This window comes from Capra hircus, chromosome 25 (assembly GCF_001704415.2).
Source record: "Capra hircus breed San Clemente chromosome 25, ASM170441v1, whole genome shotgun sequence".
Classification (NCBI taxonomy): Eukaryota; Metazoa; Chordata; class Mammalia; order Artiodactyla; family Bovidae; genus Capra; species Capra hircus.
Window position 1 is genome coordinate 39,187,527 of NC_030832.1, and position 23,323 is coordinate 39,210,849.

Below are 23,323 nucleotides of genomic sequence, written 5' to 3' on the forward strand. Positions count from 1 at the left end.
CGGAAGGGGACGACAGAGGATGAGGTGGTTGGATGATATCACAGACTGGATGGACAGGAGTTTGAGCAAGCTTCTGAGTTGCTGATGGACTGGGAGGCCTGGCGTGCTGCAGTCCATGGGGTTGCAAAGAGTTGACACAACTGAGTGACTGAACACTTTGTGCATAAAATGGACTCCAACCTCTTGCAGAGTCTTTTCCCCGAGAGTCACACATCGCAGGTTTGCAAATGCATGGTTGTCTCCCCGAGTTAGGGCTACTTTCTCCCTTCCTCACTCACCTTGCCTGCTGCTTCCCCCTCCACCCCCAAAATATACCAAGCTCATTCTCTCCCCAGGGCTTTTACGGTCTCTGTCTCCTCAGCCAGAGTCTGCCCCTCCTGCAGGTATTTCCCTGTCATTGTCTCACTCCATTCGGGCCTCAGCTGTAACATGGTCTCTAGAGCTTTTCCTGAAAATGAAGTCAAGTAGATAGCGTATGCCTGAAGACTCACTTTTTAAGTGCCCAATGCCAAACTAGGTCAGAAATCTGCAGTGTTATGTTCTAATAGTATAAAAAAATGACAATCCTTGTCATTGTTTGAAAGGATTAGTGCTATATAACAGGCTTCCCAGATGGGTGTTGTAAAGAATCGGTCTGCCAATGCTGGAGAGGTGGGTTCGATCCCTGAATCGGGATGATCCCTGGGAGAAGGGAATAGCTATCCACTCCAGAATTCTTGCCTGGGAAATCCCACGGACAGAGCACCTTGGCACGCTATAGTTCATGCAGTCGCCGAGCCCGACGTGACTAAACACGCACTCGGTAACAGTCTTGCAGTAAAAGTGCTGTATATTACACTGCAAGTTACTTTTAGGTTGAAAGGATAAAAGAGGGAACTGTTTCAGAACTGGAGGAGACCCTACCACCACCTTAGCACCTGCACAGCTCATAAGACCGAACACTTCTACCTTCGGCCACTAGAGGGTGAAGCACATAGGAGAAAGACACACACCGAGCCCCAATTCAATCAGCCTTCACTCAGATGGGTGGTTTTGCAACGTACTAGGGAGTTAGGGTCTGAAGATAATGCAGGCTAACAAGGGCAAAACTACCAATGCGGTCAAATGCATCAGAGGAGCTCCTGCTGAATTAGTTCCAGCCAGCTTTCAAGGAAGCTGTCCCAAGCTGAGCACAAAGGGAGGGAAAGAGGGTCCCTGAGGTCCCCAGCACTCAATGTGCACCAGTCTCGGCTGTGAGCTTCAGGACAGGGCTCCTTAACACCTCATGGAAGTCCTATGGTGGAGTCTCTGCTGGTAACAGAGCAGCAACACGGCTCACGTTAACTCCAAGGGCAGGGCTAGGCTGTGACGGGCCAAGACTCCACACATCTGACCCCAAAGCCTGTGCTTTTCCTAGCGTTCCCACAGATCACTAATGATTTCTGTTGAAACCAAATCTTTGCTCGACCATTCCAGCAAGCCGTCTGACTTACTAGTTATCTCTGGGCTGGATCTTCCCTAGCAAGGCTTTCTACCTGCAACTTTTTCTCTACCCGTTTCTCTTTGACAGGCTGTAAGGAAGCAGGAAACCTTGTTTTTTTGGCTGCACTGAACAGCTTGCAGGATCTTGGTTCCCCGACCAGGGATTGAACCTGGGCTACTGCAGTGAAAGCACTGAGGGCTAACCAGTGGCCTGCCAGAGAATTCCCTGGGAAACCTTCAAACCCCGTGATTGGACTAGACAGTGTTGGATTGGTGTCTGTAAGCAGCCAACACCCAGCATCTTTTCAGAGTTACTTAGTGGGCAGATCTGTTAATTTTGCTTTATTTTTCTTTATGTTTAAAGAAAAAAACACAAATTCACACAAATAAAACAGCTTGATAAAAAGTATGAATTACCTGATAACCTTTATTCAGGAAGTGAGAGTAATTCAGAAACAGTGCTTCGTGGGGTGCGTCAGACAATGCCTTTGTTCCCACGTGCGCCAGGCCGCTGCCCAGGTCCCACGCCCCCCAAGAACTTGTGGAGATGTCACCCTGGCGGACCACAGGATGGTGGCGGCATCTCAGCCCGCTTTACTTTTCCTGGGGCAGATGGCTGGCAGAGGCGTTGACACTCCATGCTTCCGCAAGTCCCAGATCCTTGCTCTATGCTCTATGCTCGCCGAAGAAGGAGCCCAGCTCGTGTTCGATTTACATGCACAAAAACAGACTCCCCCGGCCACCAGTTTGGGAACGCTGGGGTCTGCTCCACGTAGGCCGGGATTTCCCACCCTTCCTCGCCATTAGAATCTTCCAAAAAGGATGAAAACAGAAACTAAACTAGAATGCCTGAAAGAAAGATACTCTGATATACAAAAGCAAAGACATGAGGGGGGGGGGGGCGGGGTGAGAGCGATAAGGACAGGAGGTTAAACTGCAGCTACACTGCCTGTTTAGAAAGATGTCTGGAGACACACTAGATAAAAGTGAAATCCATCCAGTTCCCTTCCTTCGCAAGGTAATTTAATGCCATAAACAAGACTGCGACGTCCCTTTTGTTGTAAGCCCTGTTAGTATTCAATACTTCAACGTTTATGATGCATCACAAAAAATCCAAAATTGTATGTTTTTGCATAAGTCAAGGAAAAAATGCAGCAAATCAATACAATGGCAAAATCAGGGGAAAAACGGCAATTAAAAAAAAAAAAGAGGTTTTAGATTAAGGGAAGAACAAATGTTTGTGGCCCTATATAGAGCTTCTGTTGCCAACTGAAAAACAAAGAATAAAACCCATCCTGACATAGGATGTTCCAAAACCCTAATCCAGAAAAAAAGACAATTTATTCTAGGTTTAATAAAATGTTTATTTAGGAGGGTAACAGAAGATGAATCATGCAAGAGTTCAGTAAAAACAAAACAAAAAGAGTGAGAGGAATGGCAATTGGTGCTGCCAATTAAAAAAAAAAAAGAGTCAATCATTCTGCTATCCAAAAGGGATACGAAAAACCACTTCAATCTGAGAACAGACATGGTTGTAGTAATCTTCTGGAATTGTAAATTAAAGTGATAGGTAACCACTTGTGTTCCATTCCTCAGAGGAGCCCTAAGTCCAAACTAATGTTTCTTGCACATCACACTCAAGACGGCAAGCAGCCCAGAGCCCCCTCGACCCCACAGCAAGCTTTTCGACACCCTCGGAACAGTCTCAAATCGACACTTCTTAGTAGGGGAGGAGGGCAGGCACCTTTGGTGACTCTTAAACGAGACTCCATCTACATTCAGAATCTTCAAATTTTCGTAAAGAAAACCTTCAGGCCTGCAAGTCATCCCTACCAGTCTTATGTAGTGTTTGACGTCTAGGGAAGGAGTTCCATAGCACTGGGAAGCAATTTGAACAGATGTACCAACCTGCACATAGTGTCTCAGATTTCAGACAAAGATACCTCATCTTTTGGCAAAAAAAAAGACAAATAAATATAGTGGAATGCAAGTTTGATAGATGGAGGAATATATTATCTATTGACTGTCAAGGAGTACGATTTCATTGCAGACACAAAGAATCAACAATTTCAAAGAATTAAAAAAAACCCAAAACAGTTTGCACTTATTCCTCACAAAATCTTCACTTTTGGAACTACCCCCAATTGAAGCTACACACTGACTTTATTAATACAGCATTAAGTTTCTTTGTGTAAAAAAATCTTTGTACATAGTAATAAAAAAAGGTAAGGCAAGATGCATTAAACAGAAACCTTCTGGTTCTTTCCCTCTGGGTTCTTACAGAGCCACTGATGACTATCCGCAACAGAAGAGCTGAGTTTCCAATTTTCCGCATCAAGCATCTTGAGCCTTTGCTGTGGTAAGAATTCTGTCCGAGCACCCTGAGGACAGATGCTGCTGGTGGTCTTTGGCACTTACGCGGGCAGACTGAGCTTCTTTCCCTTGAGAACTACAAGTTTAAAGACAGGGATGAAAACAAAAGGTCACTCATCCTGATGTGCTTCAGCTTCCTCCTTCCCACTCCTAGAAGTTTCTCATACAAGACACCACAGAGCAAGGTCCAAGGAAATGAGCTCCTGATAAGTACCAGGCATCTGACTTGGGTGTCAATAAACAGAGTCCTGAAGTAAGAGAATGTCATATACACAGACTGGAATCTTCTTAATGTATCCGGATGCCATAGCAACTGATTTTAAAAATACTAGTTCAATTGAAATTGTCTTTTAATTTCTGGCAGCTTTTTGTCATCGTGACTTAATCCCCTAATTACATATATTGACACATAACAGTTATGAAAATTTTGGATGTTAAAAAAAAAAACAGTTAAGATACATATGCCCTTGTATCTAGCAATACCACCATTAGAAATTTTACTGTATAGGCAGGATTCTTACTGGCTATAGAGTAAGCTATTCTTTACTGTGCAGCCAGGGTTCCTTAGCTGGGAGGCGTGAGGAGAAGCGGGCGACAGAGGATGAGACGCTTGGATGGCATCATCAACTCAACGGACATGAGTTTGAGTAAACTCCGGGAGTTGGTGATGGACACGGAAGCCTGGCGTGCTGCAGTCCATGGGGCCGCAAAGAGTCAGACACGACTGAGCAACTGAAGTGAGCTGAGGATTCTTAGCCTGGGATCTTTAGTGGGGTCTCAGGGCCCCGGAACTCCCTAAAACTATAAGCACATGTTTGTGTGAATACACGTAACTGTGCATTTTTCTCTGAGCAAGGACCGCGGCTTTCATGAGATCTTTGTCAAGTTCACGTGTACTCTATTCACACAAAGGCTAATACATATATACACAAGGACACTGCATCAAACCCTGGATTTCTAAGCCCAAACACCCATGAACAGGGGGCTGAATAAATAAACTATTTATCTATAATAATAAATAATAAACATAAGATTCCACTGCTATTGAAAGTCATGCAGATGTCCAGGAAAAAGAACAGATTATAGAACAGCATGTTGAGTTTAAATCTTGTATCATTAAACCGTTATGTTTATTGAAATATTAACGATGAATATTTTTGAGTGGTAGGATTCTGGGTGACTGTTTTCAGAATTATTCATTCTGACTGGTTTTACAATGAAAATGTGTCATTGTAGAAAAACAATAAAATTATAGCAAAAAAATCCTGACCAAGAATTCTACCTGACGGTCACTGAGACGTGCTCTGAAGCCAGTTCGCCTTCTGAGCAAGTGTCAGGTCAGAAGCACGACGCCCACGGGAGCCCTGGAGGGGGAAGCGGGCCGCACAGGGCCTGGCGCACCTTTCGTGATGTACAGGTAGAAGAAGTCGCAGTACAGGATGGTCTGGACGACGCCGGCCACCACGGCGATGAGGTCGAAGAAGCCCTCGAAGTAGAAGCGCCAGATCCAGTTGACGAGGTACAGGGCTCGGTAGAGGCCCAGGAAGAACAGGTAGTGGGTGGTGATGGTCTCCGCCTCCCCGGTCTTGCTGATCATGAAGAGCTGCGGCAGGATGGCCACTGACTCCAGGTAGATGGAGAAGGTCCACAAGATCTGAGGGCGAAGCCGCAGCCCCGTCAGCGCCCGGCGCCTGCTGCGGGCTCGCAGCGTCAGCGCCCGGCGCCTGCTGCGGGCTCACAGCAACACTCCTGCCTCCGTGGAGCAGCATAAAGGGAGCGGGCCTGGGCATCAGCGCCCAGGACAGAGCAGCTTTGCACTTGAATAAACCACAGAAACTTAGGCCACATATAAAGGCACAGACCCCCGGGACAAGCGAGGTTCCCAGACACCTGCACCTCCTTGGATCTCCCTCCCTGGTCTCGCCAGCGCTGCACTCTTCCCTGGGCAACTGCCTGACTCCTCTAACGCGGTGCTTCTCCCGCTCCGGATCGGGGCCCTGAACCAGCCCCGCTCCCTCCCAGGGCGACAGGACTGGGCACTGGGTCCCTTCACCCCCCCACCGCTGTTCCTCCTTTCCAGATGACATATATCATTTCACTCTTTTCTTACTCTTCAGGCTTTTTGTGGCATGGTTAAATCAAAGAGCTAAGAAGTCAGAGTCGTAATCACGCAAGCTCTCTTCCCAACCGAGCACTTCATTCACGCCTACAGAGGAAGGGTCTGGGAGGAGTCCCTGGAGGGTTTACACCCAGGCGCCACCGCCACCAGGGGACAACCACGGCCTCACTCTGGGACGCTTGGGGCTGGATGGAGCACTGGGGAGCAGGCCACCTCACCACGTGGCGCGGCGCTGGGCACCAGGCAGGCTGCACTTTCTCAAGACAAGGAGTGCAGCGGCTCGGTGTCACAGAAGCCAAGCTTATGTTCTAAAGGAGAGTCAGCAGACAGACGTTCAAGTGGGTGTCTGACCTGGGGGCTTAATTCTTGCCCAGGATTCATTTACATCAAACTACGGTTGCTTGCTAACCCACTCCCCATCCATGCCCTCAAAACACAAAATAGAACTCCATTAACTGCAAACAGGTCTATTTCCTTAGGGAACCACGCATGACTACCTAAGTAACCTCTTAACTAACCTCCAGAGGAGAGAAGTCATGATTGACTAGAAATGAGAGGCCGCCCACAGGGACCACCAGAAACTCCACTCGGAAAGTATCATGATTTCCATCGTAGGTCGCCTTGAATTTCATGTAGATCAAGTACACTGTGGCATAGGAGCAGGCGATGTAGATGAGCTGAAAAGATAAAAAAAGATGCTGTGTCATCAACATGTTACAACTGCTCCAGTTCCCCTAGCTTTCTACATCAGCCACAGATACATATATCAAACTTAAATATAGTAAAATCCACTTTTCGGGGGGTATACAGTTCCATGTGTGATAAAACCACCACCACAGTCAAGACACAGACCAGTCCTAAGCCCCCCCATTCCCTCCTGCCGCCCTATGGAGCCATGCCTTTCCCCCAGGCCTAACCTCTGGCAAGTGCCAGTGTGTTCTCAGTCCCTGCACTTTTGGCCTTTTCTAGAATTCCATTCCATAAATGGAACTGTAACAGTATGTCACCTTTCAGACCAGTGTTTTTCAGTCAACATAACCACCTGAGATCCAGCCATGTTGTCTGTCGTGTATACTTAGAACTGGTCCTCTTGTGTCTTTACGAAGAGGCAGCCACAGAGGTTCGTTCACCCACCAGTCAGAGGACAGGTGGGCTGTCTACAGCTTGTGGGGTGGGGGAGGGAGCCGCTGTGGACATCTGTGCACAGGCTTCTGGATGAGCATGAGCCTTCATTTCTCCTGGGTAAAGACCCAGGAGGGGGACTGCTGGAGCAGATGTTAAGCGTAAGTTTCACTTTATGAGAGACTGCCAAGAAATGGATTTTTAATCTCTTTGTAAATTATTAGATAGTTGCCTTAGAAAAGAAAGTGAATGGCAAGTTCAACACAGTCCAAAGTCAAGGCACTTCCTGACCGCATGAGGATATTTCCGAGCTAGCACTTTTCAAAAGATAATACAGACAATGTAACTCACATTACACTTTGCAATGACAGTTTTAACTCATGTTACTTTAACACTGAACATTCAGACTGTTGCTATGAAATTTCGTCTGGTAACAACAAAAGCAAAACCAAAAGTAAGTGATAACTGTACAATGCATAGCTATTCAAGGGCTTACAATAAGGTTATATGGTGTTTCATACTCAAAAGGAAAAACACTATATACTCATCTGAACCCAAGAAAAAGTCTGACATTCTGAGATTACACCAATTTTCAGACTGCAGAATTTTAGGCTCAAGAACCTATAAACACAGGCAGCTGGAGTATCAGCCACATGACCTGGTCCTACTTCGCTCTAGCCAAGGTGACTTGCAAAATTTGATTCGGAAAACACTGGGGTCAATCGACGTAAGAGGATAATGAGAGCAATCATCAAGTCCTTATATACTTCAAAACAAAGACCTGAACTGTCCCAGGCATCATGAAGTTATATTTGCAAATAGTTAACAAAATACCAAACTGCTGACTATACCCATAATACTGAAGAGGCCACACACACACCCCTTCTCAATGCGAAGTCAAGGAAGATTGACACCCTATACTGTCAGAGGCGCTCTCTCCACACAAAAATACGTGTATATATGCTTGTGAATAAACACTTAATCCATATGTATACACAAAACACACACACATCTACGTACAGTTTCCCCTGCCCTGCCCCCAGCAGAACATCCAGTGGAGGCACAAGCTGGCCAGGGGGTCGCTCCCCAGCCCCCCACCCACAACGAGCCCCGATGCATCCACCGAGGCTTAGCCACCACTGAACAAAGCAGCTCTTTTTCTTCTCTCACCCATGTTTGCCATTTAAAGTAAGAAGCCATGAGCACATGAAACCCGGCTCTCATGACCCTGATTTTCAGGATTATGTTTGGAAGCAACAATTAAGCAAGTAAGAATTCCTGAAAGCTGGGCATCCTGAGAGGGGGAGGAGGGGAGGGGATTCCTGCTCACATACCTCTGACAGCTACAGTTTCAACTTGCCTGGACAATAAGCAAGGACACAGCCATTTCTAAGGAAGCGAATTCCTGATGAATTCCCATCACTTAGTAACAGAATGGAACGACTCTAGGTAACCCGAATGTGCGGTCACAGCAGCAATCGCAAGCTAGTCATCTGCCCAGGGCTGCCTGCCATCTGCTCCCCTGCCAGAACCAGGGGTGCTGCCTGCCATCTGCAGCCCTCAGTGTGCCCTGGGGGTGCTCACCACATGCAAGTTCAACACCGGCAGAGCGCACCCAGACTGCGCGAAGCGCAGCATGCGTACTGCCCACGGCGCCCAAGAGGCTAGGCGTATGCAATTACGGTGCATTTTGAGAGCCACACATCTGTCTTCCTGTGAGTTAGGGAAACTGACACCAAGGGTGGCATGGATACTAGCACTTGGGACGAGTTAAAGGCTTAGAAACCATGTTAAGTGAACTACGGTGTAGACGTGGCTTAAGCACGGCAAAGGCGACACGCGGACGCACGCCCAGGCCCCACAGAGAGGCGGGAGCAGGCGGGGCAGCCGGAGCCTGCCTGCTCCTCCTTGTCCTGAACCAACCTGCTGGCCTTTCCCAGGGACCCTGTCATTTCCCACTGCTTGAAAACATAACAGTCACTCCTCTTTCTTTGAGGGTTTTCCAGAGCTTCAGAAGTTTATCACAGTTGAGGAACTTAAGACCAAGAAGTCTCTAAGTGCAAAGTGCTTTAATTAAATAGATACTGCTTTGATACAGGAAAAAATATGCTTAACGATAACTATTCCGAGCTTTACGTACTAGGTGGTCTCAAAAGGCTTACATAAACAGCAGCACATCTAGACACTATTCTTGAAGATGCTTAATTAAGTGCAGAGGTGACATAAATTTAACAGTTTCCACAAGTCTGTGAATTATGGACCAAACACATTCCATTGGGTGCCACACCATACCTTCATAGACGTATTATATAATGAAATAAATGAAGTAAAAAGATCCAGGTAACGAGTTGTGAAGACCAGTGCAAACAGAAGCTGGCTTTTCCCAGAAATACCTGAAAAAACAAAAGCAAAGTGTTAGAAATACACCAAGAGCTCCGTGATTCTTGAAGTCGATACCGTGAAGGGACTGCAGGGACACGGGGCACCAGGCGCCAAAGCCACGGGCTGGGATGACTCCAAACGCAGGAGAGCAGTTTCAATCTTCCTTTCCCTCAACATCCAAACAGACAAGGCGACGAGGAACCAAGTGGGGGCCCTGCTTCCAGGAAAAGTCAGAGCAGTAATCCCCCTGGCTTGGCCTCCTACGGTGACTTTTGGGAGGCAGCTTTACTTGGAGGAGATAAAAACTTAAAAAAAAAAAACTATCTTAGATGAACCACACAACCAAACTCAGACTCACACAAACATGCTCCCCTGGATGCTATGGCAACAAGAGGGTGGGCACCTACTAGCCTTCCAAAGCAGCACCTTTTACTGTGTTAACATCTTGAAACTCTTTCTCCCTCCAGTCACCACTCCCCTCTCCCTCCAGAGCCCATTTGGAGCACAGGGACACTCAGTCGAGATGATGAGGTCACCTGCCAGGTCACCTGTTGTCTGGATTTGGCCAAATAGTTATGTGACAACAGCTGTGCACCGCGGGTTTCAGATGTTGAAGAGCGACTTTTTGAGGAAAGTGAATCTCACTAGGTGTCAGGACCCATCCACCCTCACGTACACTGTAAACTTCACATCATTAGACAGTTAAGCAAAGTTTGTACTTAGTGGAAATGTCACTGCCCCCAAATCATTAGCAATATTCTTCCAGAAGGTGAAAATCACACTGTTTTATTAAATGATATTTTACAAACAACACTACTGTCCAAAACTACTTTACAGCTTGTTGAAGCAAAAAGCCTAGCTCTAAGAACGTTATTTTTGTGGAGGAATAATTGCAGTTCCACCCTATTCACAAAAATAAACTAAGAGAAACTGAAGAAACAGCGGTCTCTGTCTCTCTGGATCCGTCAGCAGTGGCCAATTTCGAGGGCTGAAGGCGGAGATACAGACAGAGAGTGAGTGTGCCCCTTTTAGTCTTTTCCCCAGTGGCAGGAAAGTTTCTTTTTTGTCTTATCACAGACCAATGTTCCAAAGGAGAACTGATGAGACTGCTGTTGACACGGGAACATGCGAGAGAAGACAAGACGGGGAAGACGACTGGGAGCACGCACTTCACGTCGGACGACTGCGGAAGCCTTGAGAAAGTCCCAGCTTATTTTCTGTGTGGTTCTTTCCCATATTTTAAGTTAAAAAATGACAGAATACATATAGGCAAGTTTTGTTGTAAAGGGTTTATTCTCCTGAAAATTTGGAAGCCAGGTAAACTGAAATTTGCCCGTTTTCAGAATTCCTAGACTAAAAATCAGGGACTAGCATATCGCTTCTATCACCCCCTTTTGATGCAACCCAATTCCCATCAAAGTCATCCTTGAAGACACCCTCCCTCGGCGCTGCTTATTCATCCAGCAAGTACAGAAGATCCACTCCACGAGGCTGCTGCCCAGCTCCTGTGGAGCGCTGACAAAGCACCCTGTGGTCATTTGGTCGCCCGTCTCCTGCCCCTCCAGAGACCCACCACGCGCACACGCACGCACGCGCACACACACACACACGGGGTCTGACACACAGCAGGGCCCAGAAAATACCTGCTGAATGAACAAATGGGAAAAAAAAACAAAAGGGTAATTCGATTATATTCATGTCGTGGGGGTAAACTCATTTTGTGGTATTTTGAAATAAGACTTCCAAAGAGTTTTTAAGTCATACTGTGTCTCTGGCTGTAAACAGGTGTGTGCTCCGGGCTCTGCCCTAATTTACTGCCCGCCAGAGGGTGGGGCAAAGGAGAAGGGCACAGGCGGCGTGTGGCCTGCAGCTTGTCCTGTGGTGTAAAACCTGGGCGGGAACCACCATGCTGGAGACCTGAGCGCTGTGTGCCCACACAGTTCTGCCCGATTCTTCCCGGCCTGGTTCCCGAAGAGCAGGCAGCACAGAAAACCTGTCTGTCTTCTCAGGAAGGTAGGGATCCCAGCTGAAGACAGAGCGGGCAGGACAGGAATATCCTTCTGGGGACACGTGCTATGAAGCGGGAGGCGCTCCCACTCAGTTCCCAGCTTAAGACTGAAGGACACAAAGGCCAGGGTAACAAGCTCTGGAGACCACTCACTCTCAGCGGTTCTGTAACAAATGTACTGCACCTCCACACCAGGGAGCACCTCCACACCAGGGAGGACCTCCACAGTAGGGAGCACTCCACACCAGGGAGCACCTCCACAGTAGGGAGCACCTCCACACCAGGGAGGACCTCCACATTAGGGAGCATCTCCACACCAGCGAGCACCTCCACATTAGGGACCACCTCCACACCAGTGAGCACCTCCACATTAGGGAGCATCTCCACACCAGCAAGCACCTCCACATTAGGGAGCACCTCCACACTAGGAAGCACAACTCGTAAAACGGAAACCAATCATCACACACACCACCACTCCCATCTTCTCCCACTGGGCCAAGTGGAGGTGAATGAACGCCTCCAACTAAGCATTCCAGTGTACATGACCTTAAATTGTGCTGCGGGTTAAAAGCTGCATTTCTCATATTTCCATTGGTTTACAGAACAAAACCCTCAACCAGACGGACAAGCCTTCTGTGAACTGTTTCTTCCTGCCAACACTGGATGCACCCAAGCACCACAGGTCAGAGCAGCAGGAAAACCTGCAGGGCAGCGCTCACCCGGCGGCCCGGGCACCAGGTGCCAACCCACTGCCTCCAAGGTTCCAGATGCTCTCCTAACGGCCACTAACAGCCCAGCACAGGGCTCAGCAGCGGGCCCACAGCACAGCTTCTGTGAGCAGGGGAAGGGGCTGTGGGGCCAGAAGGTGTGGGTTCAAGCTCAGCTCTAAGTGCACCAGGTCACACAGGGTCGTTACATACTTGGACCCCCTAAACCTCACTTTCTGCACCTGCCAAAAGGGGCAAAGTATGGGCCTGCTGGAAAAAGCGTTTTTCGATAGCTGCCATGCTTGCGGGTGCTTAGTGACAGCTCTGACTATGTGCTGCTTTGCCACCTTTTCCTGTTTTCAGCAAAATCGATGCTATTTTATTAAAAACACCAACTGGGCCCACGTACCTGGAATAAAAAGCAAAAGGACCTTGTAAACACCCTTCCCACCTCTGCTTTAAACACGACGCTCCAGGCTTTTTTAAAGCCCCTTTCTCTGTACGTGTACTCACACGTTTGCCCCTTAAAATGGGCCACACTATCTCTTCGTGGTTCACAACTTGTTTTCTCAACTTGGTATTTCAGACATATCTTCTCCTGGTAACACTTCCACCTTATTCTTCCTGATGGCAGCAGTGTTCTGCAGTGGCAACGCACCAACGTTTGTGTGACCCATCCACGCAAGTGGACATTTGGGTTGTGCGCAGTTTTTGTTCTTGTAAACGCTCCATGAATATCTTTGTATCTATAAGCAGTGTTCTGTATTTATTTAGGTACAACAAACACCTTTATACCTATATTTAGCTTGTTCACCTACATGACAATTTCTATAGTTCAAATTCCCTAGAAATGCTGATAAAATATATGAACACTTTAACTTTTAAAATAATGTCAAATTTCTCCTACATAGGCTGTGCCATTTACATATTCACAACACCAGATGAGAATACTCTTTACATCCCTGCTTACATCAGGATGTTGTGAGCCTCTGACTTTTCCCATCCAGTTGCAAACGATGGCACGCACTGCTCTTAACACCCAAACTGCTAGCTACTAATGGGGCAGGGCGTTCTTCCGCTCTTGGCTGGCTTTCTGCTATTCTATAGACGGCCAGCTTCGCTCATTTACCTATCGGGGTGTTTTTTTTTTTAATTTGGAGGATTAATTAAATTAACTTAATTTAAAATTAAACATTAATTTTAAGGTGGATATTAACCTTTTGCCATTTAGATTTATTGCAGATTGTTTCTCTCAATTTATTGTCCCTTGACTGTGATGATATTCTGAATTAGGAAGGTAATTTGGGGAGGCGAATCACCCCGTCTGCTCTCCTCTGCCCGGTCCTATCCAGGACCAGGCATGGTATAAACATGCATTCGGGTTGCTTTTATGTCCATCAGCAAAGTTGCATACTTTCCTCATGGAGGTCTCATACCCTCCTTGCTGTGAAATCAGGGGAGCCCTCTCCAGGGTCTTTCTCACCACTTCACATCCATAGTGTTTACTGCCTATGTGGTTTGATATCCTATATTTTTATCTTTTTATATAGATCTTATTTCAGCTAACTTGCAGCTTTCTTGAGAACAGAAACGTTGACAGCGGCAAGCTGCTGCTCAGAACTGTGTCCCCAGTGCCTTGTGGCCACAGAGTGGGTGGTCAGTAAGTAAGAGCCATGATTACTCAGGAGCTTGGCACTCCAAAGAGCAGAGTCGATAGCTGCTACAAACAGGGAGCCGGGAACGGGAGGCAAAAGCTTCCTGGAGTATTCAGAGATGATGAAAGGAGAGGTGTTTTCCTTGTGCTTCAAGAATATAAACTGTCACGACGAGGATGTATGCACAGCACCGGAAACTACACTCAGTGGTTTGTAGGACACTCTAAGGGAGAGGCTGACAAAGAACACACACCCCTGAACCACTGCGCTGTCCCCCTGAGACCAACACAACGCTGCCAATCAACCACACTTCAATAAACAACGACAGAGAGAGGACCCGCCCCCAATCTGGAGGACTCACTGCAGAATCAACAAATCCACAAAATGCCAGTTCACTGCATACCACTTAAGACAGTTTAAGAGGAAATATATTCAAACCTAAAACTTAAGCACACTTCAGAGCCAAGAAAATAGCTGCTTTTTGTAAATCAGATATAGTCACTGCAAATAAACTATCTCCTAATAAAATTCAAACTATAAAGGCCACACCTACGCATATATACACTACACCATGACAAGAAGCGCAGGGACACTGTACACTGCTGTCGTTCAGGAGGAAGAAAACCTGCAGCTCACACAACAGCTAACAACAACCTAAGTGACAGGCAGAAGAGAGAAGGGAAGGACCAGGGCGGAAGGCTGGGAGCCTTGAGCTCAGAAGAATCCACCAGCAGCTTAAGCCCACTGGACACAGCACTAATAACTATCAGCCTACAGGAAAATGCAGACAGGAAGTTCGTCACCTACAAACCAAGGGGTGTTCCCCCAACACTCCCCAGGCCCAAGTTTGGGACACTGTGGATCCAGCTGCACTCAGAGCTCAGGAAGACGAGGAACTCACATTTCATTCATCCCTCCATCATGACAATGCAGACAGTGGAGAATGCCATTTCTAACAAAACCAAGATCAACTCCCCAGCCTCCACTTTAAAAGGTCCTTTGTGGCTGTTGTTCTGGAATTAGACAGTTAAGAAAGCAGAATCTTCCTCACTAAACTGTCTCATCCCTAATCCTAAGGGGAAAAAGCCTCGTGGTTCTATAGTTGCAGCTATGTTTCAAATATGGGCCAAAATCCTAAAATGAATCCCAAGACCAGTATTTTCAAAGTGAGAAACACAACCTGAATGTACATGTCTCCTATTCCAGTTATTTGAGAAACTCATCAAATTCCTACCCTTTCAAAAGTCCCTAAACAACTTTAAATTAGGATGGAAAAACAAGGCAGCTAGTCAAATCCAGAATTTAATTCTGAATAAATGACCTTGGTGATTTTGATTTGCATAAGGCTAGAAAATTTCACATGTAAGAACAAAAATGATCCTAAGTCTGACAACGAGGATAGTTTAGTAACTATTGGAATACCAAGCAAACATACACAAATTTAACTCACCTATTTATCTTCCTTGTTATTTCAGCTTAAGTATTTTATATTTTCCTAAATACTCCTAAATCTCCCAAATGAAAATAGTGAATGTCAAAAAACAACAAAATAGCAAACCCTTTCACCTTCTCTCATCACGCGGTGCTTCCTTGAGAATTCCACGTTCAGCGCTGTACTAACTTCCCCCCAATGTCTTAGTTTAGGTCCATGTTTAGGAGAGCGCGCTTCAATATTAAATGCCTTGATGGAGAAGGGGATTCTGAGGAGCGTATAAAAGACTCACACAAAGCCTTTGGAGCAAAAATAACAGTTAAAAGTAGCATTTCTGGTGATGGGGCGGGCAAAACGGGTGAAGGCAGTCAAAAGGCACGAGCGTCCAGTCAGAGGATAACTGACACTTAGGGGATGCAACATACAATGGGGCCTATAGCTAACAAGACTGTACTGCGTATTCGAAAGTTGCTAGGAGAGCAGACCTTAAAAGCCTTCATCACAAGAGCAAACAAGTCGCTACGTGTGGTGATGGGTGTTAGCTAAACTTACTGTGGTAATCATCTCCCAATACATGTATCAGGTCTGTACGTTGTACACCTAAAACGAATACAATGTTATACGTCGATTATGTCTTGATGAAGCAGGGATTAAAACTAACATTTCCTAGGGAATTCCCTGGTGGTCCAGTGGTCAGGACTTCACCTAACAATGCAAGGGGTGCAGGTGAGAACCCTGGTCAGGGAGCTAGGATCTCTCAAGCCCCAGGGCCAAAAAACCAAGACATAAAACAGAAACAACATTGTAACAAAGTCAACAAAGACTTTAAAAATGGTCCACATCAAAAAAAAAAATCTTAAAAATAAAACAACATTTTCTGAGTACAGAAAGAAATGAACTAAACTACTGACCTGGCATCAAATGCCTAAACCAAAACCACACAGACCGCATAGACATTTATGCAAATCTTTCACTGTGAGTACTCCTTGCCTGGCTCTAACAGTAATCTCACCTCCCTGTGCCTCAGGTACCTCCTCTAGGGAATGGGGGCAAGGGCACTCCCTTCATAAGGTTATTTCAAGGACTATGTGAAAGTGTTAAGTCATGTCTGACTTTTTGTGACCCCTTGCACTGTAGCCCAGGAGGCTCCTCTGTCCATGGACCTCTCCAGGCAAGAATACTGGAGGGGGCTGCCACTCCCTTCTTCAGGGGATATTCCCAACGCAGGGATCAAACTCAGGTCTCGCGCACTGCAGGCAAATTCTTTACCGTCTGAGCCACCAAAGACTACGTGGGATAAGCCATGTAAGGCATTTACCTCACTACCTAACACACAGCAAGCACTTAAATATCAGCTCTCACAATCGCTGAAATTACTTCGCAGTCGTTGGCTGAAATTACTTTGCTGTCATTGGAAACACAACTGAACCTCTGGGAACTACGCATAAACTGGAGACCATCTCCAAGCCAAACACACTGGTTTCAGTAAGCGGACTTTGTAACATCCATTTTGACTGCTCAAAGGTCTTTTTTGGTTCTTCTTACTTCCTGGATCTCAGCTGTGTTCCAGGGAGACAGGTGAGGCCTGAAGAATACAGCCAAAGAGGTGGTGGTATTATTCTAGAGGCGGAAATAGGTAGAAATCAATCAGGTACATGGAATTCTCTGCCACTCGGGTCATGTGGAACTCCATCTTTTACTGTCTCTGCAAAAATTAAGTTATTTAATTCTCCAAATGTTTATTACATTGAGGACATGGCATCAAAAATATGTGTAAGGAAGACTCTGTACTTTTAAAAAATCATTTAAAAATTCGCTGTTCTTAAGCTCTTAGGGCTAACGAAACACAAAACCCTGCAAGGACTAGCTGAGAAAAATGGGTCTCACTGCCTCCCAGCAGCGTGTGCATGAAACGTGTACTCGCGAGGAGGAGCCGCCAACTCACTGGTGACGTGGAGTGAGGGATTACAGGAGACCACAGGAGACCTCGGCGGTACCCGGCGGCGCGCCGCAGGTCTAAGAAAAACCGTTATTAGATGGAGGCGCTCAGAGGAGTTTTGACAAACTAGATCGTCCCTCAAAGCAGTATTAACAGCCCCAAGAAATTCGCTTAGAGATCTCCCCACAGGCCCCTCCAGCGACAGGCGCGATCCGGGACCCGAGGGCTGGGTTGAAGCCCACGGGACTCTAAAGGACAGGCGTGCCCGGGCACCTTCACCGAAAGGCCGGTCCTCCGAGGGGCAGGGTGGAGAGCGGAGTGACCTCTCCCCATATCCGCCCCACCTCCCGGGTTGGGTCGGCTGCCACGTCAGGCCCAGCGCCACGGTCCTACCCATCCTCCTCCTGCGCGTCCCATTGATTCGTAGGCTCCCCGCACCTCGGGACACCCCTCCCTTCCTACCCAGGGGCGAGGAGAAGGGCCCACTGAAGCCGGGGGCGCGAGGGACCGGCGTGCTGGAACCCCTGCCCCGCAGCCAAACTTTTCAGATCCAACAAGGGCCCGCGCGGTCCACTCGGCGCCTCTCCGGCCCCCGACGGCTCAAGTTCGCAGCCGACCAAGTGCAGAGCCGGGCCCAGCGCCCCAACACCGCGCCCCGGCCCGAGCTTCTATCCCCAAGGGCCGCAGGCTCTCCTCGGGGCCCGGCCGCCCGCCCGCCAGCCAGGCCGAGGGGGGTGTGTCGGGCCGGCGCAGGCCTGCAGGCCCTGGGACGGCCGAGGTCGCCCGGTCCTCCCAGGGACGCGGCCCCGCGCCCGAGCCTCTCCCGGGCCTCGCCCGCCGCTCACCGGCGCAGGAGCGCGTCTTCCAGATTTTCAGCAGCAGGATGACGATGGCCGCCAGGTGGGACAGGTCCCCGGTCAGCCGGAAAATGTTCATGGCGGCGGCGGCGGTCTGCGCGGCGGCCCCAGGCTCGGCGGCTCAGGCAGCGGCGGCGGCGTCGGCCCCAGAAAGGAAGCGGCGAAGATGGCGAGAGCGGGCGCGACGTGGCCAGGGACGTGGCCGAACTGCCGGCGCGCGCGCAGAGCAGCTTGGGAGAGCGGGCGACCGCCAGGCCCCGGCCCGGCCCCGCCCCTTAAAGGGGACGCTCCTAGCGCAGGCCAGGCGAGAGCGCAGCTGCCGGGCTCTATCCGTGGGTCCCTGACTCCTTGCCAACTTACCCCTGCCGGGTTTCCGGCTTCCCCAGGGGTGCCAGCGATTTCCTTTAACTTTTGAAATGACACTCCCTTGTGAGGGTTTCCCACCCCCTCCCCCACTGATCTTAAGAGCTCTATCAGTTCAGTTCAGTTCGGTCGCTCAGTTCGGTCGCTCATTACGGTCGCTAAGTCGTGTCCGACTCTTTGCGACCCCATGGACTGCAGCACGCCAGGCCTCCCTGTCCATCACCAACTCCCGGAGTTTACTCAGACTCACGTCCATTAAGTCGGTGATGCCATCCAACCATCTCATCTTCTGTCGTCCCCTTCTCCTCCCGCCTTCAATCTTTCCCAGCATCAGGGTCTTTTCCAATGAGGCAGCTCTTCGCATCAGATGGCCAAAGTATTGGAGCTTCAGCCTCAGCATCAGTCTTTCCAATGAATATTCAGGACTGATTTCCTTTAGGAGTGACTCGTTGGATCCCCTGGCAGTCCAAGGGGCTCTCAAGGGTCTTCAACACCACAGTTCAAAAGCATCAGTTCTTCGGCGCTCAGCTTTTTTTATGGTCCAACTCTCATCTCTATGCATGACTAATGGAAAAACCATATCCTTGACTAGATAGACCTTTGTTGACAAAGCAATGTCTGCTTTTTAATATGCCCTATAGGTTTACTCTATAAAAATGTATGAGAGGGGGAAAAATTGATATGATTGCATCACTCAAGATAAGTTGGATATTGGGGATATTGGGAAGGGTGTGGTTTATGCAGGGGTCTAAAGATTTTATCATTCTGAGGACTCTGAGAAAGTGCAAAATTAGGTTAGAAAATGAATATTTCTGTAGGATGTGAAAATCACAAGAAATTTCTAATGGGATGAAGCTGATAAACAGGATATGGCTGCATAATTTACAGAGCCCAATGCAAAAAGAAAATATGGGTTCCTCGATTGTTCAAAAGCAGGAAAAAAGTGCTATTAGAGGTACTGAAATGTAAAAGTTTCCCCTTTATTTTGCATTCTCTCTCGACTTGTTTCCTGTTTGCTATTTAATGTCATTCTAGGAAAAGAAAAAAAGAAAATTCGAAGTTATGGTCATGAATTTTACCGTTTGTCTTTATATTGTACCGTATCATTTTTGACGGCAAATATCAGAGCATATAACACAGATGCAGAATGGAGTGCAGGTCCAAGAAAGCCCGTGATTAGTTTTGATTTTGGATCTGGATCCCACACAGCAGACCTGGCATTGGAGGCCCCATTAGTGGGGGGAGCACAGACACCCCCTGGCAGAAAGTAGTGATCAAATTATGAAAACTCTCACTGGTAGTGGACTGGGAGGGGGTAATCATGGGAGAGAACATACGACTGAGTGTGGGACGTATCAGTCAGTGAACTATATACAGAAAATAGTAGACCCGAGGACAGCAGAATGGTCTGGCTGCTACCAAGCGGTACCGACACTCAACATGAGTGTCATTCATGAAACGTTCAGGACAAGCAACAGTCCCTTAAAGGCAGGATGCTGCTGCTGCTGCCGCTGCTGCTGAGTCACTTCCGTCATGTCCAACTCTGTGCGACTCCATAGACGGCATCCCACCAGGCTTCCCCGTCCCTGGGATTCTCCAGGCAAGAACACTGGAGTGGGTTGCCATTTCCTTCTCCAGTGCATGCAAGTGAAAAGTGAAAGTGAAGTCGCTCAGTCATGTCTGACTCCTAGCGATCCCGTGGACTGCAACCTACCAGGCTCCTCCGTCCATGGGATTTTCCAGGCAAGAGTACTGGAGTGGGGTGCCATTGCCTTCTCCGAAAGGCAGGCTAGAAAGCCAATAGGCCTGCCTGACTGTCTGCAGGGAAGTCCTCCCGCCCTGCAGAAGGAGGGGGAGTCAGGGCTCAAGCCTGAACCTTCATAGTTCCAGCCCCGGGGCTGAACTTGAACGAAAATTTCGATGCACCCAGTTGGTGTGAACTATTAAGATGGCTTCCAGAAGACTGGAGAAAATGATGGCTCTTGGCGAATGGAGTCAAAATGCTAGGATGTCAGGGTGTAGTGGGAATTCCTAATAATGTACTTTCACAGCCTTGAAAAATTACACAGAAGTAGCACCTGGAAAAACGGCATATACTAAGAACTGTGTTAATGATTATCTTTCATGTTTTTCTTAGAATAATAGCCTTGTTACAAACCCCGAGACCAGACCCAGAAGGGAGTATGACTGGAGTCATGAAAGCATGGACCTTGAAACACTGGGTCGGGGGTCAGGCATGGACTCTGCCTGTGTACTTGCTGATTGTTCCTGAGACTAGCCCAGAAGGGGACGGCCTGGGGTAAAAACAAGGAGATCTGGGCTATGTCAGTGTAGTGTCTTGAAAAAGATAAGATCAAAGAAATTCTTGTAGCTACAATCAGGAATGAAAGCTGGACTCAGAGTGGACTCCGCACCACAGTCCAGTAGAGGCTGCAGGGCCCTTGACCCATGGCACCAGATTTCGTGTTCCGTCTCCATTCTCGTCGCTCGCTCCCGGACCATTAGGGCCATATCAGGGCACACGGTGGGGATGGGATTTTGTCCTGCAGCAAAGCGCAGAGGACGCACCCATCATCGAGGCCCAAATTCAGTTGTCCTCAAACCTGGACGTGCATTTAAAGCCTGCAGAGGGCTTGCTGAGACCCAGATGGCTGGCCCATCCCCAGCGTCTGACTCAGTGGGTCTGCGGTGGAGCCCGTCAGTATCCTGCTGGGCCAGGGATGGCACTTTGAGAACCTGGCCAGAGGGACACCTGCACCCCTCATAGTGATGACTTTCCTCCACTGGCGAGGCTAATGACAGGAGGAGCTATCGTTAGAGAGCAACAGGGATGGTAGGGTCTGGCAAGAGAGGCCAAAAGTCAGGGGGGTCACCATGAGCATCATCACTGATCAAATCATCAAGGCTGGTGTGGCGGCCAAGAGGCCTGATCCACAGGCAGTTATGGAGAAGATTCAAGAACGTGGTGCTCCCAGACGTCCCTGGTGGTCCAGTGGATAAGAATCTGCTTGCCAATCCAGGGGACGTGGGTTTGATCCCGGGTCCCAGAAGATTCCGCGTGCTGTGGAGCAACTTAGTCGATGCGCCACAACTTCTGAGCCCAAGTGCTGCAATTACTGAAGCCTGCCTGCCTAGAGCCTGTGCTGCACGACAGCGGAAGCCACCGGAACGGCACAAGGAGAAGCCCGTGCACCGCAGTGAAGGGCAGGCCCTGCTCACTGCAACTAGAGACGGCCCTCAAGCCCCAGCAAACACTCAGTGCAACCAAAAATAATTTTAAAAAATAGTCTGCCTGCCAATGCAGAGAATATGGGTTTGATCCCTGGACTAGGAAGATCCCACAGGTGGCAGAGCAGCTAAGCCCACAAGCTGCAACTCCTGAGCCCATGTACCTAGAGCCCGTGCTCGGCAACAGGTTAGCTTACACCCACATTTCCTGCCCACAGAGCTTTGTTGACACCACGTGCTGAGAGTTGGCAGACTGGTTGATCTACCAGCATGGGACCCCACGTCATACTGCAGCATGATGGAGGTAGACCTTCCATCAGAGGGTCCCTCTTCAGCAGAGGAGGTGATGGGGAGTGGGCCCATGACCCGTTGGCAATACTACACGCCACACCACCCAGAAGCTGCCAGCTAGGAGTGACATGATGGCACCGCCCGTGGAAGGCACAGCTGACATGCCAGCTCGTGCTCGGCAAGCTGGGGCGCGACCCCCCAGGACAATGCAGGCCCAGAGCCCTCTGCCTGGCACTGTTCCTCACGAGGAACAGTGTGTGGACCTGGGCACCAAGGTATGGAAGCTGGAGTGGTCCGGTGTGTCATGTCTGGGTAACATTACCGCCAAACCTAGCAGCTGAAACAATGAGCCTTCATTCTCTCACCGTTTCAGTGGGTCAGGAGTCTGGTTGCAGCTCAGTCGGGGGTCTCTGGGTCAGGGATTCAGCGATCAAGGCATTGACCAGGACTGTGATGGTCTTAAGGCCTGAGTGGAGGATGACTGGGACGATCGGCTTTCAAGCTCACTGATGTGGTTGTTGGCAGGCCTTGGGCCCTTGCTGGCTGTTGGCAGGAAACATCTGTCCTCTGCCACATGGGCCGCACCCTCCTGCAGCTAGACCATGGCAGCCGGCGTCTCTTTAAGCACACAGGTGAGAAAGAGGAGATGCTCAAGGCGGAAGCCATGGTCTTTCCATCACCTGATCTTGGAAAGGGACAACCCACCACTTCTGCTGCTGGAACTCTGGACTCCGCGGGGCTAGAGTCCTCATCCCCAAAGAGGGGACACGTCCACCAAGGGACACAAAAGAGTCCAATGGGATGGTGAGCCACAGCTGCTGCCTGGGCACTTTGGGCTTCTTGTGTGCAGGGACCACCTGGCAAGAAGAGTCCCACTTTGATGGGGAAATTGACCCCGATGCCAAGAGGAGGGAGGTCAGCTGCTGCTCCATAAAATTCAGGTGATCTAGTAATACGCAGAGCTTCCTGACAGTCCTTTGCACAATTATGACCACAAATGAATGGGTACAGTAACTTCAGTCTGACTCAGCCACTGGAAGCTGCTTCATCGGAGGTCCTGCCCATCCCAGGGCAGCCATCCTCAGCCACTGAGCATAAAGAGGCTGCCCCTTGGCTCACAGAGGATGCTCCAGTGGATATTCCCCCTCCGGAACGTCCCACCTGCTGGGCTGAGGCTACGTCAGGCCTGTGCCAGCGTTCACGTATTCTCTCCTTCCTCTCCCAGGCCTCGATCCCCAGTCAACCTCTGGCACCCCGGGCTCTGTCTCAGTGTTGGCCTCCAAGGGCGGAGTGCTGTGGGACAGGTCTTTATTTGACCTGACCTCTGACCCCACACCTGCCCCAGGTGAGATGGTACAGGCATGCCTGGGAACCATTCGGACATCG

At 48.8% G+C, this 23,323-nt stretch overlaps 1 protein-coding gene across 1 annotated transcript; it reads right to left on the reverse strand.

Moving 5' to 3' along the window:
* Positions 1,864–18,240, reverse strand: KDELR2 (KDEL endoplasmic reticulum protein retention receptor 2). The gene is made up of 6 exons (XM_018040759.1): positions 18,201–18,240; positions 18,044–18,149; positions 9,368–9,468; positions 6,472–6,630; positions 5,236–5,488; positions 1,864–3,910 (listed from the first exon to the last, which is right to left on the reverse strand). Exons 2-6 carry the CDS (start codon positions 18,132–18,134, stop codon positions 3,876–3,878), a joined length of 639 nt encoding a protein of 212 aa, XP_017896248.1. The 5' UTR covers positions 18,135–18,149; positions 18,201–18,240; the 3' UTR covers positions 1,864–3,875.